A 15,768-nucleotide genomic window follows, 5' to 3' on the forward strand; every position below is an offset into this window, starting at 1 on the left:
CGCGAAGAGGGTGGGCGTGCCGAGGGACGGGGTCGCGCCTGAGGGGACGCGGAGTCACGGCGGGCTCGGGGTGGGCCGGCAGGGCGGCCACGGTGAGGCCGGCGGCGGGGCCGGGGGCCGGGGGCCGGGGGCCGGGGGCCGGCTCAGCGCAGCAGCGTGGCGGCCCCAGATCCGCGCATGGGGAGTCCTTCGAGAACATTCTGTGGGGGGTGGGGAACCCTTTCCCTCCCCCACCCCCACCCCGGGCCCAGGGGGAGGACAACTCTGAGTACAGCAGCGTGGCGGCCCCAGATGGATGCATGTGGAGTCCTTCGAGAACATTCTCTCTGGGGAGGGGAACCCTTTTTCCCCCACCCTGAGCCCTGGGAAGGACGACTCAGCGTGGCAGCCCCAGATGGATGCATGTGGAGTCCTTCGGGAACATTCTGGGGGGGGGGGAATCCTTTCTCTCCCCCCCCTCCCACCCTGGGCCTAGGTGAGGACGGCTCAGCGCAGCAGCGTGGCGGCCCCAGATGGATGCATGTGGAGTCCTTCGGGAACATTCTGTCTGGGGGTGGGGGGGAGCCCTTTACCCCCCCCCACCCCAGGCCCGGGGAAGGACGACTCTGCCCAGGATCGCCGTGGCCCAGGTGGGTGCTGACCGCCTCTGCCCCAGGGTGTAATGGGGGTTGGGGGTTGGTTGGTTGTTTATTTTAAGATCACCTGTTTTCATTCTGTCTACAATTAACGCGCTTTATTGGTACTGTACAGAGGTGGTGTACCGAGGAATCCCGACGACACGAGTCAGGGGACGCGCACACTCTCCACCCACCCACCCACCCACCAGGCGGACAGTGCCCTCACCCGCGTCCCAAGAGCTCCACGGCTGCGTTTCGTTTCCCTCCAGGTAAACCTTCGTTTACCTCCCAAAGGTAACACACGTGAATACACCATACAGAAAGAAGGCAGAATCAGCAAGAAAATGCAGGCTTTAAACAGTAAAGGAGGAGGAAAAAAAGTCTTTCCCTTTACTTTTCCCAGTCCTGGGGCTTGAATTCAGGGCCCCGGACGCAGTTCCCGAGCTTCTTTGGCTCAAGGCTAGTGGTCTACCACTTTGAGCCACAGCGCCACTTCCGGCTCTTTCTGTGTATGTGTTACTAAGGCATGGAACCCAGGGCTTCGTGCATGCCAGGCAAGCGCTCTAACACTGAACCACATTCCCAGCCCCAAGTTTTTCTCTTTCAAAAGAAGTCATTATAAAATGGAGGGACAGAGGGTGAACAAAGGCAGCGGTGATCCTCACTGGACACTGTGGAAAATGAACTCTACAACTTGTGGGTGGGGACGGGAGGGGAGAACTGGGAGAGAGGAAGGGAAGGAGGTGACACTGTCCAGAAAGAAATGTGCTCACTGACTTATATACAGTTACCAGTTTGGGAGTTTTAGTTCATTTATCGAGGCACTTAGTCACCATGAGACTGACAATTCCAGGAGAGCTTCAGGGGTGAATCTGGAGTGTTTGTCAGGCATCTGAAGAGTTTGTTGGGTTTTTTGTATTTTGGGGGGGAAGGGGAGGGAGAGGGGTAGGGGTACTTGTCCTGGGCCAGAATGCTGTCCCGAGCTTTTCCACTCAAGGCTAGTGCCCTGCCACTTTAGTTAGAGCTCTACTTCTTTTTGTTTATTAATTGGAGCTAAAAGTGTTAGAGACTTTCCTGCCTGGGCTTGTTTCAAACCACAATAATCTAGATTTTAGCCTTCTTAGTAGCTAGGATTACAGGATGACACTGATAGCCAACAGTAGTTATTTTCTATGGGGAAACTCCAGTTGGCTCTCTAGAGGAATGGCTTTTTGTTTGTTTTTGCCATAGATCCCTTTGAGGATTTGCGTGGGTCTAGAGACTTCTGGAATCAGTAGAGTCTAGAAGTTTTAAAGTACGTTAGCCAGGCACTGGCAGCTCATGCCGTTTGCAGCTTGCAGTAACAGAGTTCAAGCCCCAGGACCAGGAGACAGACCAAATAGCTAGTTGCTATGTATGCCTGTGCTTGCATTATGGCTTTCAAGGTATTGTATAATTGCTTGTAGTGTTTGTGTGTGCACACTTTTAAGAACACTGATTCTCATACACAGGTTATTTGACGTAATTCCATTCTTGCAATTCTTAGTTGTAGCTGTACCATCCACACCTTGCAGTGATAAGTAGCGCCTGCACTCTTGGCTTTCATAGTTATTCTGAGGGTCTGTGGCATGAAGTGTTTTCTGCAAGGTGGCAGATGTGGGCATGTGCAGTCCCAGTCATGTGCTACCAAAGTGTCAAAACAAAACACAAGTCCTTCTGGCCTACCTTCAGTAGGCTGGGATCTGAGGACTGTGGTTCAAAGCCAGCCCCCATAGAAAAGTCTACAAGATTAGCCATCAAAAAGGCAGAAGTGGAGTTGTGTCTCAAGTGGTAGAGTGCTATCTTTGAGTGAAAAAACTAAGGGGAAGTCTCCAAGCCCTGGTTTGAGCCCCAGTACTGTCACACAGTCACACAAAATATTTTTCTTGCTTTTTTTCTTTTTGTTGGTGGTAGTGGGGGGGGGGGACTTGAACTCTGGGCCTGGGCACTGTCCCTCAGCTCTTCAACTCAAGGCTAGCACTCTACCACTTGAGCCACAGCACCACTTCTGGCTTTCTTCACTTATGTGGTATTGAGGAATCGAACCCAGGGCTTTATACATGCAAGGCAAGCACTCTGCCACTGAGCCACCTTCCAGCCCCCCCCACCAACACACACAATTTTAAGAGTCAACCAAGTACAATTTCTTTAAAGATAAAGCAACTGAGATCTGATAAAAAGATAATCAGATAAATAACTTGCTTAGAGGAACCAGTGTGATAAACTAATTTGACTCTGTTTTTTTTTGTTTTTTTTTTGGGGGGGGGGGTCCGGTTGTGGGGCCTGAACTCTGGGCCTGGGCGCTGACCCTCAGCTCTTCAGCGCAAGGCTAGCGCTCTACCACTTGAGCCACAGCACCACTTTGGCTTTTTTCTTTTTGCTTATGTGGTGCTGAGGAGTTGAACCCAGGGCCTCAGGCATGCAAGGCAAGCGTTCTACCACTGAGCCACCTTCCCAGCCCCTTGACTCTGTTTTTAAGCTATCTTTTTGCCTTCAGGGGGAATTCTTTTGGCTTTCTGGAACTATGCTCATCTTATATATAACCATTAATTGCAGGATATTTAAAGTAACACTTTGGAGGAGGATGGTACCAGAGTTTGAACTCAGAGCCTTGTACTTTTTGGGCTTGCTTGCTCAGCTGAGCAACACTCCAGTGCTACTTTTAGCTGATCAGTTTTTAGAGATTGGGTCCCCAGGCTGCTGGATTATAAGTATGAGCCACTGCTACCTGGAACCCTTTTTTAAATTTTAAGTAGTACTGGGATTTGAACTCAGGACTTGTGAAGCAAATATTCTACCACTTGAGCCTCAAAGTAACATTTCTCAAGAGACTATATGAATCTGGGCACTGGTGGTTCATACCTACAGTCTTCACTACCCAGGTGACAGATCCAGAGGACCATGATTCAAAGCCAGCCTGGGTAGGAAAGTTCATATGGCTCCATTTCTAACCAGCAAAATAACAGACTGGAGGTACGGCTCAGGTGGTAGAGTACCAACACACCGAGCCAACGAGTGGAGGCCTGTTGATGTTTCCCAGCTTGGTTCCTCAGTTTAGCTATTGGGTAGAGTATATTAGTGCAAGTGTGTTTCTCATCTAAAGCAATTTATAACCCAGAAGGAGGGAGGAAGGGAGGCAGAGAGGGATGGATAAATGAGAATTACAACTTTACACAAAATACCCAGAAGGTTTGGGGTTGTTTCTTTTTTTTTGGGGGGGGGTCCGGTCGTGGGGCTTGAACTCTGGGCCTGGGTGCTGTCCCTCAGCTCTTCAGCTCAAGGCTAGCTCTCTACCACTTGAGCCACAGCGCCACTTCCGGCTTTTTTCTTTTTGCTTATGTGGTGCTGGGGAATCGAACCCAGGGGCCTCAGGCATGCAAGACAAGCGCTCTGCCACTGAGCCACCTTCCCAGCCCTGGGGTTGTTTCTTTTCCGTTGTTGTTTGCTAGTATCAGGGTTTGAGCTCAGCTTGCTCACTGAGCTAGAGCTCTACCACTTGAGCCACCCCTCCATCACAGCTTTTTGCTGTTGGAGTTATGGACTTTTCTACCTGGGCTGGTTTTAAACCTCCAATCTTGAAATCTCAGCCTCGGCAGGGTAGCCAGGAAGGAATACAGGTAGGGGCCAGTGCCAGTCCAAAAGGTCTGTTTTTACAAAAAAATAAGATTAAAGGCTTGTAAACGGGATTCCAAGCTGGCTCCAACACAACGAATTGATTTCCTGGGCTTTGAATGCGCCTCTCAATTGTTACTCAATTGTTACTCTTCTCTCCAGCCATCGGAGTTCATTACTAGTATTTACTCTGTTGTTTTTGGTTGGCATCCATTGAGAAAGCCTCTTCCCATGTCCCCCACCTCTGCGAGAGAGGCAGCCAGCCCCACAGTGCCGCTTCGCCCTCACCCTCACCTGTCCCCTGACCCCTCTGGTAGCCTCACAGGGTTGCCGTGGAGACGGTGACGTCACCAGTTGCAATTCTGATGTCACTCCCCAGTCCCAACAAGGGTGAGGTGCATGGAAGGCTGGAGGAGGAATCAAGATCTTGAGCTGAGCAAGAACATCCCAGCCCAGCATCTTTGTTGACTTTCAAAGTGTGTTCTGGAATCTTCTGTGGTTCACTGTTCGCGAGCTACAGAGGTAGGCAACCCCACTGGGCCAATAAAGCCACCCCGGAACAATCAGAGGCAGTTTTACCCATCTCAGACGAGCCTCGCCACGGAGGACATGGAAAGCAGAGGAGGAGCGTTAGGACGTGTTGAGCTCTGTGTCGGTTAGATGTGTTTGACTGCGTGAGGATATGTGTTCAAAGTCCCCAAAATAATCCCTGCAGAACGTTGTGAGATGCAGGAATTGGGATTACTTATCCTCCTTCCTGCCTCTTCCCCTTCCAGCTTCGACCCAAGCTTGTTAGGAATCAGGCTGTAGACTTCCCAGAATTCTCACTATATAGCAGTGATTTGAAGGCAAAGAATGACAGTAGTCATTTCCAGAATTATCCCTGAACTTTTTTTTTTTTTTTGCCATCTCCCCACTGTCCGAATGCCCTAAGGGTAAAACGGGGGGCGCTGGGGTTACAGGGGAAGAGCAGCCACTGGCAAGCTTCCTGGGGCCGGGCTCTCTCCAGAGGTGGTGGCAACAGCCCTGGTTGGAGGAGACGAACTCTCGAGAGCTCTTAGTCTCTGCGTGCTTCCTCTCCCTCTCTCCAGCCCAGGGAATAGCTGCTTTCTGCACTTGCTCTTTCTGGAATTCCTAAATAAAGTCCTTCCTCTTCATGACTTTTAGTTGTGTATACGTGTTAAATCACTACCACCTAAAACCTCTGTGAAATTGAAATGTCATTTTGTGCTGGTCATTTGAGTGCACGTATAAAAACAACAAGTGAGTCAGATTCATTATTGTTACAACAGCAGTAGAATTCGTATGTAAAGTTAATCCGTGTGTCTGTGTGTGTGTGTCTTCCCATTGCAGATTCCTTGTCTTATTACATGGCAGGAGGGGTTGATAAAGTTAGGAATAGTGAAGACAACTTATTAATCAAGAGCTTTCCTCATATCTCAGAACCCGTCCTCAGGAAGAGTAAGTCACCACTTACGTTCTTAAACTTAGTTTGAATCATAGTATATACAGCTGAAATAAGGCTGTCGGTGTGGACAGTTTCTCTTAGAAGCACCTCACTGAAATGAAATACAAAGTGGAGATTCTTTTAAGAGATGTACATTTCTGGCTCTGATTTGCACTGTTGGTTTTCTCATAGTTTGGTGAAGTGATAATCCTGTTTTACTTCATTAGTTCTTATCTTCATGGTTACCGTGCAAGCATACAACCTTTTTGTAGGGCGGGATGTGGCTCGGTGGTCCAGCCCTAGCCAAGCATATACAGGGCCCTGGGTTCTATTCCCAGTACCACCAAGAGAAAAGATTTTATATGGGATAATATTGGATCGTATGTGATATATGCATATATCATGTGTATATCATAGTTATTATATATCATAGATGCTGCAGAAAGTGTCACCTCATAGACATTAACTTCCTTGCTAAGATAACAAACTATTACACAAAGGTAACGGAGTTAGGAAATGCATCTCAGGAAAAAAGTTTGTCTCCCCCTCCACCCCCCCCCAATTATCTTTCCAAAGCTTGCCCACCTTCCTTAGAGTCTCTCCAGATGAACCCCTGGCTCAGGATTTGCTAAGTTCTGAGTGTGCGTTAGAAGGTCACCCAGAGAACTTCTACAGCATTTCCTGTGCCTGTATTTCCTCAATCCAAAACCAGTTGAAGATTTTCTGGAAATGGTAGCTCAGATTCAGTCAGCATCTCTTTTGTTCTTGAGAGAGGGACTGGCTTGGAACCTAGGCTGGCCTCAAAACTTGTGATCCTCCTCCCTCCTCCTCCCTGTAATCCTCCGGGATTACAGGCACGTGGCATCATGCCCAGGCTCCATTTGGTATCTTCCAACGGTTCCTTGAGTAGTGGGGGGGGGGGGGAGCCCATTGCATTATGTTCTAAGCAGGAGTGAGGAACTCTTCCTTGTTCAGCGACTGAGTCCCTAGAGAGGGGAAGCATCTTTTGAACGATCTTGTATTTCTTCTTAATAGTTAGCCACGCTTCTTTGTAACTCATGATGCATCCGTTTGTGCTTCCACCGGGCTTATCCGTACCCTCATCACAGCCAAAGTCCTCTAAAATGAACATTGCTAGTGAGCCAGACACTTCCTGTGGACCGGCTTTGAAATGTGGCCAGGGAGCACAGAGCAGGTGCCATCCGGTACTGCCTCTAGCGGTAGGCCATGATGCCAAGCAGCTGTGTATAAAATACCACTTCAGCTTAGGATAACAGACAGGTCAGTCATCAGCAGCATCATATAGACTCGGTTAAGTAGAAAGAACAGGCAAGAGGGAAGGTAATGTGCTCTGGTTGCATTTAGTTCCGAGTGTCCACTGAGAATCTGAAGGTGCAGGAAGGGTTGAAAAGCAAGTCATGGTCACGGAGAGCACGTATGAGCACACGCCAGCACTGGCCCCATCCCTGAAGAGACACGTGTGTTGGAAGAGCAGGGGATAAAAATACCCAGAGTTCAGTGTGTCTCCCAGGCTCTTGTGTCTGGTTCCGGTTGAAAACACTGCTTCCTGTATCCTGGCGATCACTATCCTTGGTGATTTTTTTTTTTCTTTTTTCCCCTCTTTTCCTTGTAGATGGCGGATAAGGTTGACTGGTTACAAAGTCAAAATGGAGTCTGCAAAGTTGATGTCTATTCCCCTGGAGACAGCCAACCCCAGGATTGGAAAATGGTAAGGGTGAATGTCTTCCTCAGCACTGAGCTACAGATGTGGAGCTGAGTCTGACTCCACCGTCTGGGGCGGGGTGCACATGTGCATGCACATGTGTTCGCACTGGGGCTAGAACCCACAGCCTAGGCCCTGTCAGCTAGTGCTCTTACTGTGTGAGCCACAGCTCCGTTTCCAGTTTTTTGATGGCTAATTGGAAATAAAAGTCTTGCAGATTTCTTCCCCAGGCTGGCTTTGAACCACAATTCTCAGATCTCAGCCTCCTGACTAGCTGACAGGTATGAGCCACTGGCATCTGGCCCCTTATTAGAAAGTGGTGGGGGAAAAAGAATGAGCTCCTTACACATCAAAAAATTCCCAGTTTTTTCTTCAACAAATTCTATACTCAAAAAAAATCCAAAACAAAGCAGGAGTTGGTAGCATGGCTCAGGTGGTAGAACAACAGCCAGTGAACAAAAGTAGCCAATACCAAGTTCATGTCCCAGTCTCTAAAGAAACCCACAACAGAAACTATGACATAATGTTCAGTAGGAGAAATAGGCTATGATCTTTAAAAAGTAGGTACCGTAGCTGTCATTTTTGTTTGGTTTTTACTCTTCAAGCAGCTGTGGGTTGGAAGGAGATAACTACAAGGCTCCTCCTAGAAGGTGCTTTGCTAAATTTAGGGTAGGAAGCCTGCAGAGACTGAGAACTGTATCTCGTCTCCCTGTTGTTACCGCTCAGCAGCCTCTAAACCTTTACTCAGCCTCAGCCACTGGCACAACCAAGATCCCACTGGACGATGGCAAATCACACCAGTGATTTATCACACATCCTCGACCAAAAGACATGAAGAGGAGGGACTTCAGGAATTCCAGAAAGAACAAGTGCAGAAAGCAGCTATTCCCCTGGGCTGAGGGAGAGGGAGAGGGAGCAGGCAGAGACTAAGGGTTCATCTCCTCCAACCAGGGCTGCTTCCACGACCTTTGGAGAGAGCAGGGTCCACAGGAAGCTTGCCCTTCCTCCTGTGACCCCAATGCCCCCTGCACCCCCAGTGCCCTCTGTTGACAAAGCCACCAGGATAGCATTTCAACAGTCTAGACCCAGAGTCACAAAGCAAGGCCTTCAGTTAAGGGTGGGTTTGGGTTGAAGGCAGTGTCGTTGCATAGACCTCTAGTGAGAGGTATTAAGAACCATAAAAGTAAATGAAAGCTGGGCATCATGGTTCACACCTGTAATCCTAGCTACTCAGGGAGCTGAGATCTGAGGATTGAGGTTCAAAGCCTACCCAGACAGGAAAGTCTATGATACTCGATACCAGAAGTAGAGCTGTGGCTCAAGCAGTAAAGCTTCAGTCTTAAGTGAAAAAGCTAAAGAACAGAGCACAGGACCTGCATTCATGGACACACACACACACACACTAAGAAGAGTCTCATATTCTAGTGCAATCATTATCACAATCCATATCAGGGCATTAATGTTCACCAAATATCTGTTTTCATTTAGTCTTAGATAATCCATCTTCTGTTTGTCTTCCTCCCTCCCTCCCTGCCTCCCTTCCTCCCTGCCTGCCTTCCTCCCTGCCTGCCTTCCTCCCTCCCTCCCTCCCTCCCTTCCTCCCTTCCTTCCTCCCTTTCTCCCTCCCTCCCTTCTTCCCTCCCTTCCTTCCTTCCTTTCCTTCCTTCCTTCTTTCCTTCCCACTATTATACAAGAGGATGTGTCATTACTGTTCCGCACCTGTGTACACAGTGCATTCTGGCCAGTCTCACAGCCTCTGTTCTCTGCATCCTCTGTTTTACTGTATTTTCCTGGTTTGCTCAGCCCAGCCCCCACGGGTTTGTCCCCCATTCCCTGTTCATCAGCAGCTCGATTCTTGGAGGGTCTCTATGTGGCTTCCACAGGCAGTTACACATTGTATTACAGAACTATTCATCCTCTCCCCAGATCTGTTTTCTTATCCATAAGACCCTAAGAGAGCAAACACTGGCAAAGCCACTTCAAACTTGAAGGCATGTGAGTCATGAATGTGAAACTCCTGCAGGCTGACAACTTTTGTAGGTGCTCCCGTGGGGTCCTCTCCTGACCTCTGCCCTGTCTTGTAGGAAAAAGACAGATTACTGTTCCTGTGAGATGAAATGAATGAACATTTCATTCTGTTTTGTCTTGCTTTGTCTTGCTAATTGAAAAGCATTTCGAGAGATTAAAAACAGAACAGAAAAAAATTCTGCCTGTGAGCTTTAACCATTCACCATCTCACCATGTGAAAATCGAAGTAGAACTTTAAGGCTCTAAGAAATGGACACATGTATAACCACAGCTCAGGAGTATTTACCAAGTGGACTGGCTCGGGCCAGGGCTGTAGTGGTTAAGGAAAGGGGCGTGGCCAGAGTTAATGAGGGAAGAGGGACGCTGCTGAACAGAAACCTTCCCATACTCCTCCAGGAGAACCTGACTCAGAAGTGCCACTGCTTAACAGGAGACACAGCGGGTCTGCAGAGATGGCCGGTTGGATGGCAGCAGCAGGAAAATAACGTGCGGACTTGGTCTTTGGGCCCCAGAACCCACATTGCTTTAAGTCATCTGGAGTCTTGGAGTATGCACATTTTAGACTTTAAAAAATAAACAGCCGGAGGCACCCGTGGCTCACACCTGTAATCCTAACGACTCAGGAGGCTGGGGTCTGAGGGTCACAGTTTGAAGCCGGCTGTGGCAGAAAAGTGAACCAGCAAAAGGCCAGAAGGGGAGCTGTAAATCAAGTGGTAGAGCGCCAGCCTTGAGCACAAAAGCTCAGGGACAGTGCCCAGGTCTTGAGTTCAGGCCCTAGCCAGGACACACACACATACGCACACAAATGGTTACGGTACTCATTCGACGCAATAGTTCTGGAGAAGTTTGTAGGTAGGTCTGTTTGGGCAGGAACTGCAGGTTATATGCCTGGCACGGCCAGGCACTCACAGTCAGGAAGAGCAGCAGTTTGCATGCACCTCATGCAAACTTCCAATAGCGAAAACACAAGGATTGCTAGTTGGTTCTTGGTTGTATTTTACTCTGGAGCCAGTGGTTGGACTGGTGTGCGAGAGACGTTCCAGATACACATTGCCACTCTTCGCTTAGTTTTCTTCATGAAAGGGGGAAAAGAGTAACTCTTTTGCAAAGGGATTTTGATTAAAATACGTGGTTGAAGCCAGGCATTGGTAGCGCACACCTGTAATCCCAGCTTCTCGGGGCAGAATCATGGTTTGAAGCCAGCCCAGGCAGGAAAGGATCTTTTCAGTGGGGCTGACAACCTCTCAGACCCTAAGGAACTGGGGACTCTGGCCTCCCACTTGGGCCTTGAATGGCTAATGACCTTAATAATGACCTCTTGGCTTTTCAGTTTCCTTTCTTGTAAAGCGGGGATCATGATAGGGTATTAATGTGGAGCCTTATGATGAGAACCCCATTCAGTGAGATAGTGGTAACAGAAGCCCTAAGTCTGCACCTGGTCCCCCAGGACGCACTCGATAAACGTGGGTCTCCTTTGTCGGGAGCGGGGCGCGGTGTTTGTGCCGTACCTTTGCTCCATGGTGAGACGTTGTCTTGGTGTGTGTTTCCCTTTTGGAGAATGAGTCAACAGATCCTATCCGAGTCCTTAGCTGGCTCCGCCGCGACTTGGAGAAGAGCACGGCAGGGCTCCAAGATCTCCGGTTCAAGCCCGGCGAGTCCACTCTGGGTGAGGAGCCAGCCAGCCCGGCGGACGTGCGCAAAGGTTTCTCCATCGATTACTACAGCACCACGGCCAAGGGCAGCCCGGGGCGGCTGCACTTCGAGATGACGCACAAGGAGAACCCGCAGTGCCCCGGCACCCCGCTGGGCAACTCGAGCTCCGTGGACGAGGTCTCCTTCTACGCCAACCGCCTCACCAACCTCGTCATCGCCATGGCGCGCAAGGAGATCAACGAGAAGATCGACGGCTCGGAGAACAAGTGCGTGCACCAGTCGCTCTACCTGGGCGATGAGCCCGCGCCCACCAAGAGCCTCAGCACCATCGCCTCGGAGCTGGTGGACGACACGGTCTTCGCGTGCTCCAAGACCGTGGCCCCCGACAAGGCCCCCGGCTCCGGAGACCGGGCCCTGGGGTCCTCGCGGAGCCCCCCGAACTTCAAATACAAGAGCACTTTGAAGATCAAGGAGAACAAAGGCCCCGATGACAAGCCCTCGTCCAAGAAGTCGTTCTTTTACAAGGAAGTGTTCGAGTCTCGGAACGCGGGCGATGCCCGCGAGGGGGGGCGGGCCTTGCCCGACCGGAAGATCTTCTCGGGCCGCGACAGGCCCGACGACTTCACGGCCTCCGTCAGCCAGGGCATCATGACCTACGCCAACAGCGTGGTGTCAGACATGATGGTGTCGATCATGAAGACGCTGCGCATCCAGGTGAAGGACACGACGATCGCCACGATCCTGCTGAAGCAGGTGCTCATCAAGCACGCCAAGGAGGTGGTGTCGGACCTCATCGACTCGTTCATGAAGAACCTGCACAACGTCACCGGCACCCTCATGACCGACACGGACTTCGTCTCGGCCGTGAAGCGGAGCCTCTTCTCCCAGGGCAGCCAGAAGGCCACCGACATCATGGACGCCATGATGGGCAAGCTGTACAACGTGATCTTCGCCAAGAAGTTCCCCGAGGGCACGCGCAAGACCAAGGACAAGTGCGAGAGCTTCTCCATGGTGTCCATGAAGGGCCGGGGCGACCCGAAGGGGCGCAACATGAACTTCATGAAGTCCGAGGCCAAGATCCGCGAGAGGATGTACTCCACCTGCAAGCCGGAGAAGGAGAAGACGTGCATGGAGACGCTGGGCGAGCACATCATCAAGCAGGGACTCACCATGTGGCACAAGAACCATCAGAAGGACTCCAAGTCGCCCACCAACGACCCGGCGGCCGCCACCCACCCCGAGCCGGGCCTGGCCGCCGACCCGCCCTTGGACTCCCCGGACGTGTGCGACCTGAGCCCCCCGCTGCCCTACCCCGAGAGCATGGAGAACTTCATGTGCGACGCCGACTCGTGGGGCAAGGACCTGATCGTGTCGGCCCTGCTGCTCATCCAGTACCACCTGGCACAGGGGGGTAGGATGGACGCCCAGAGCTTCCTGGAAGCCGCCGCCACCACCAACTTCCCCAACAGTGGGAGCCCCGACGAGAGCCGGCCCAACCCCCCGCCCCGGGTGTGCGACCAGGAGCAGGCCGAGAAGAAAGACCTCATGAGCATCATCTTCAATTTCATCCGGAACCTTCTGGGCGAGACCATCTTCAAGGGGGACCGCGGCTGCGCCTCCAAGGTCCCAGAGCAGCCAGCGAGGGAGGAGTGCCAGTGCGAGCGACCCCTGACCCCGTGCCCCACCAGGCTCTGCGACAACGAGGAGGTGGACGGCACCCTCTCGGGACTCACCAAGATGGTGGCCAGCCAGCTGGACGGCCGCGCGCCCGGCCACATGCTGGATCATCTGGTCGACTCGGTGATGAAGTTGTGCCTCATCATCGCCAAGTCCTGCGACTCGCCCTTGGCCGAGCTGGGAGACGACAAATCGGGCGACGCCAGCCGACCCACCTCGGCCTTGCCCGACAGCCTGTACGAGTGCCTGCCGGCCCGGGGCACGGGCACGGCCGAGGCCCTGCTGCAGAACGCCTACCAGGCCATCCACAACGAGCTGCGGGGCGCCTACGGGCAGCTGCCCGAGGGCTGCGCCATCCCCAGGGTCATCGTGAGCAACCACAACCTCACGGACACCGTGCAGAACAAGCAGCTGCAGGCCGTGCTGCAGTGGGTGGCCGCCTCCGAGCTCAACGTCCCCATCCTCTACTTCGCCGGCGACGATGAAGGGATCCAGGAGAAGGTAAGGCCCCGGGAAGGGGCGCCCGGCCGCCATCTTGGAAAGCCAGACCCCGGGGGTGTCCGCTCGGGAATGGCATTGGGAAGGGATCTGAAGCTCTCGCGAGACCAGATTCTGCACCTCTGTAGAGTCACAGAGATGTAGTCCCAGGGCGGCTGGGGGGGGGGGGGGGGGGCGGGGGAAGGAACTAAGGGTTTGGTAGGTTGGTTTTCTGCTTGTGTTGGTGAGCAGCAGCGCGGGTGAGCGGCAGCACGGGTGAGCAGCCTCCCAGGGAAGGAAGCGGGATCCTAAGGCGCCTTGTCTTTCGGATCCCTGTGTGGGAAGGGACGGAGGACTGGAGACGGAGACAGTGCTTCTGGAAAGTCCCCAGGGTGGGGATGAGGAGGGAGAAGGTCTGGACTTTGCCAAGTCACAGAGCAGCAAAGCAGAAGCACAGAGCACAGAAGCACAGGGCGGGCAGGAAGGTGACACCGAGTCAGATTGACTTGGGAACATTGGAGCGCGGCCCCCCCCCCCCCACAAGGGGGAAGCTGACCTCACAGGTGGAGAAAGGGGGCGCCTCCGTCTGCATAAGTGAGCCTGCTCCCCTGTGTGGCTGAGGCACCCGAAGACGGGATGGTAGCGCCCCGCCCACACGAGAAACCAACGTCGGCGTTAGTCTTAGCAGGACTGCACTTGCGCCCGCACGTGCTGTCAGGCACCGTGGCTGTTGGGAACTGACAGAGTGCAGTAAGCCAGGGTGTCCACCCAGCTTGCTCCACCCGCAGAGTGCTGAGGAAGGTTCTAGATGTGGGGGGTAGAGTCTCCATACTGATCTCTCCGTGGGGGCTGCACCCACCAGCCCGGTCTTGGTGGTCCTCTTCCCCGCACCCTCGCCAGCCTTCTCTGTGTGGGGATCTCAGTGTAGGTGGGGTTTGCATTTCCTGTCTGGCTAAAGATGTTGAACGTTTGCCGAGTCTTTGACTCGCGGCAGTTCATTTGCTCGTTTGTGAACTCGCTCCTCCGCTGCTGTTGTGGTCTTGTGAGCTCCTTGTGTTTGAATCCTTTCTCTGTTGAGTAGCGAGCAAAGATGTCCTCCCATCCTGTGGCTCTGTCCCTTGATTTGGAACTGCTCGATGGGCAGAAACTTGGTCACCTGAAGCCCCAGCCGTCAGCCCTGGCGCTCGCTTCCTAGGGGAGGAGACAGGGGCTTTTGGTGCTGCACGTGTGGTTGCTCCTCGTGTGTCCTCCCTGAAGATCTTCCTCGGGGATCACTGGTGGCGTCTGGGGCGGGGGCGTGGGGGGCTCTCCTCGCCTGCCCTTCCATGTGGAGCCCCGGCCCGGCAGCCGCCCCTCCAGCCGCCCCTCCAGCCCTGCTCTCTGCCTTCCACAGCTGCTCCAGCTCTCGGCCGCCGCTGTGGAGAAAGGCCGCAGCGTCGGGGAGGTCCTGCAGTCCGTGCTGCGCTACGAGAAGGAGCGGCAGCTGGACGAGGCCGTGGGGAACGTCACCCGGCTGCAGCTGCTGGACTGGCTGATGCTGAACCTGTGATCAGCGCCCGGCCTCGCCACGCCCCACCCCCAGAGCCCTACCCACGCCTATCAGACGAGTCATCTAATGCTAGCCACTGGATTTTGCAGATTTTCCTGTCCATGCGAGCAAGGACGAAAAATTAAAAGATTACAATTAAAGGGCCCCGAGAGTCTGGTTTCCTTGGGGGTCCAGGGGTGGAGAGAGGAGAGAATCGGACAGATGCCCCCTGAAGCCGCACCCAGGATCTGCTTCCGCCCTCGGGGCCATGGGAGTCAAGACAGCCTGGAGCACCCAGCCAGCCCCAGGGCAGGCCCGCTGGTGGACCCCTGGCCACGTCCGTGCCCCCAGCAGCCCCTGTATGCGTCTTCCATCCCCGTCCTGGGGTGTCTAGTCCCACATGTACTTGACCCTTTTTCCTTCTGGAAACTTCCTCACTTGGCTTCTAATTGTTCTCCCACCTCGCGTACTCACTGTGGACACGCTCCCCCTTCCCCCGACCCATCCAGATCCATGCCTTTGGTTTCCTGCTCGTCACCTTTTGTGGAGTGTCACCTGGGTGTTTTCTCCGTGTTGTGTGGGGCCAGTTTCACGGGTCTACACACAGTGATGTGTGTGTGCAGTTGAGCGCTAGCACGTGGACAGGGTTGGATCTGAGTGTTGTGGTGTTTGTCTTTGGCATTGCTGGGGAGGGATGTCTCTGGATAACTGAGCTCCACCCTCTCCCATCCTGTTCTCCACTGTGAAGCCCTCCCTCCATCCCGGGCCTCTGGCCACGTCGGGCAGTGCGCGTTTCAGTGCCGTCCCGACACGGCTGCAAGAAGACGGTGTATCTGCGCTGGAGGCTTTCATGGCCTTGACTTAAGGACCGAGTCTGTCATCAGAATTGGAGCCAACCAAAGAGGAGGAGGAGGAGGACGGGAAGACAAAGCCGAACGCCACAGATAAGAGGGAATCCGAGTCCCTTGACAGTATGAGGGCATCACGA

At 53.0% G+C, this 15,768-nt stretch overlaps 1 protein-coding gene across 4 annotated transcripts; it reads left to right on the plus strand.

The window, feature by feature from the left end:
• Positions 1 to 176: 176 nt before the first annotated feature.
• Positions 177 to 14,945, plus strand: Akap3 (A-kinase anchoring protein 3). Of its 4 annotated transcripts, none has more exons than XM_070006033.1 (5): positions 177 to 629; positions 751 to 886; positions 7,328 to 7,423; positions 11,003 to 13,276; positions 14,646 to 14,945. In XM_070006033.1, the coding sequence occupies exons 1-5, from the start codon at positions 178 to 180 to the stop codon at positions 14,799 to 14,801; spliced, it is 3,114 nt and encodes a 1,037-aa protein (XP_069862134.1). In that variant the 5' UTR covers position 177; the 3' UTR covers positions 14,802 to 14,945. The 4 variants fall into 4 exon arrangements, with proteins under 4 accessions (XP_069862134.1, XP_069862136.1, XP_069862135.1 ...); XM_070006035.1 differs by lacking the exon at positions 177 to 629 and adding an exon at positions 5,601 to 5,708 and having other exon boundaries at positions 815 to 886; XM_070006034.1 differs by lacking the exons at positions 177 to 629; positions 751 to 886 and adding exons at positions 4,636 to 4,769; positions 5,601 to 5,708.
• Positions 14,946 to 15,768: the final 823 nt, after the last annotated feature.

Source organism: Dipodomys merriami, unplaced genomic scaffold (genome assembly GCF_024711535.1).
Source record: "Dipodomys merriami isolate MVZ:Mamm:240054 unplaced genomic scaffold, mDipMer1.0.p SCAF_691, whole genome shotgun sequence".
Taxonomy (NCBI): Eukaryota; Metazoa; Chordata; class Mammalia; order Rodentia; family Heteromyidae; genus Dipodomys; species Dipodomys merriami.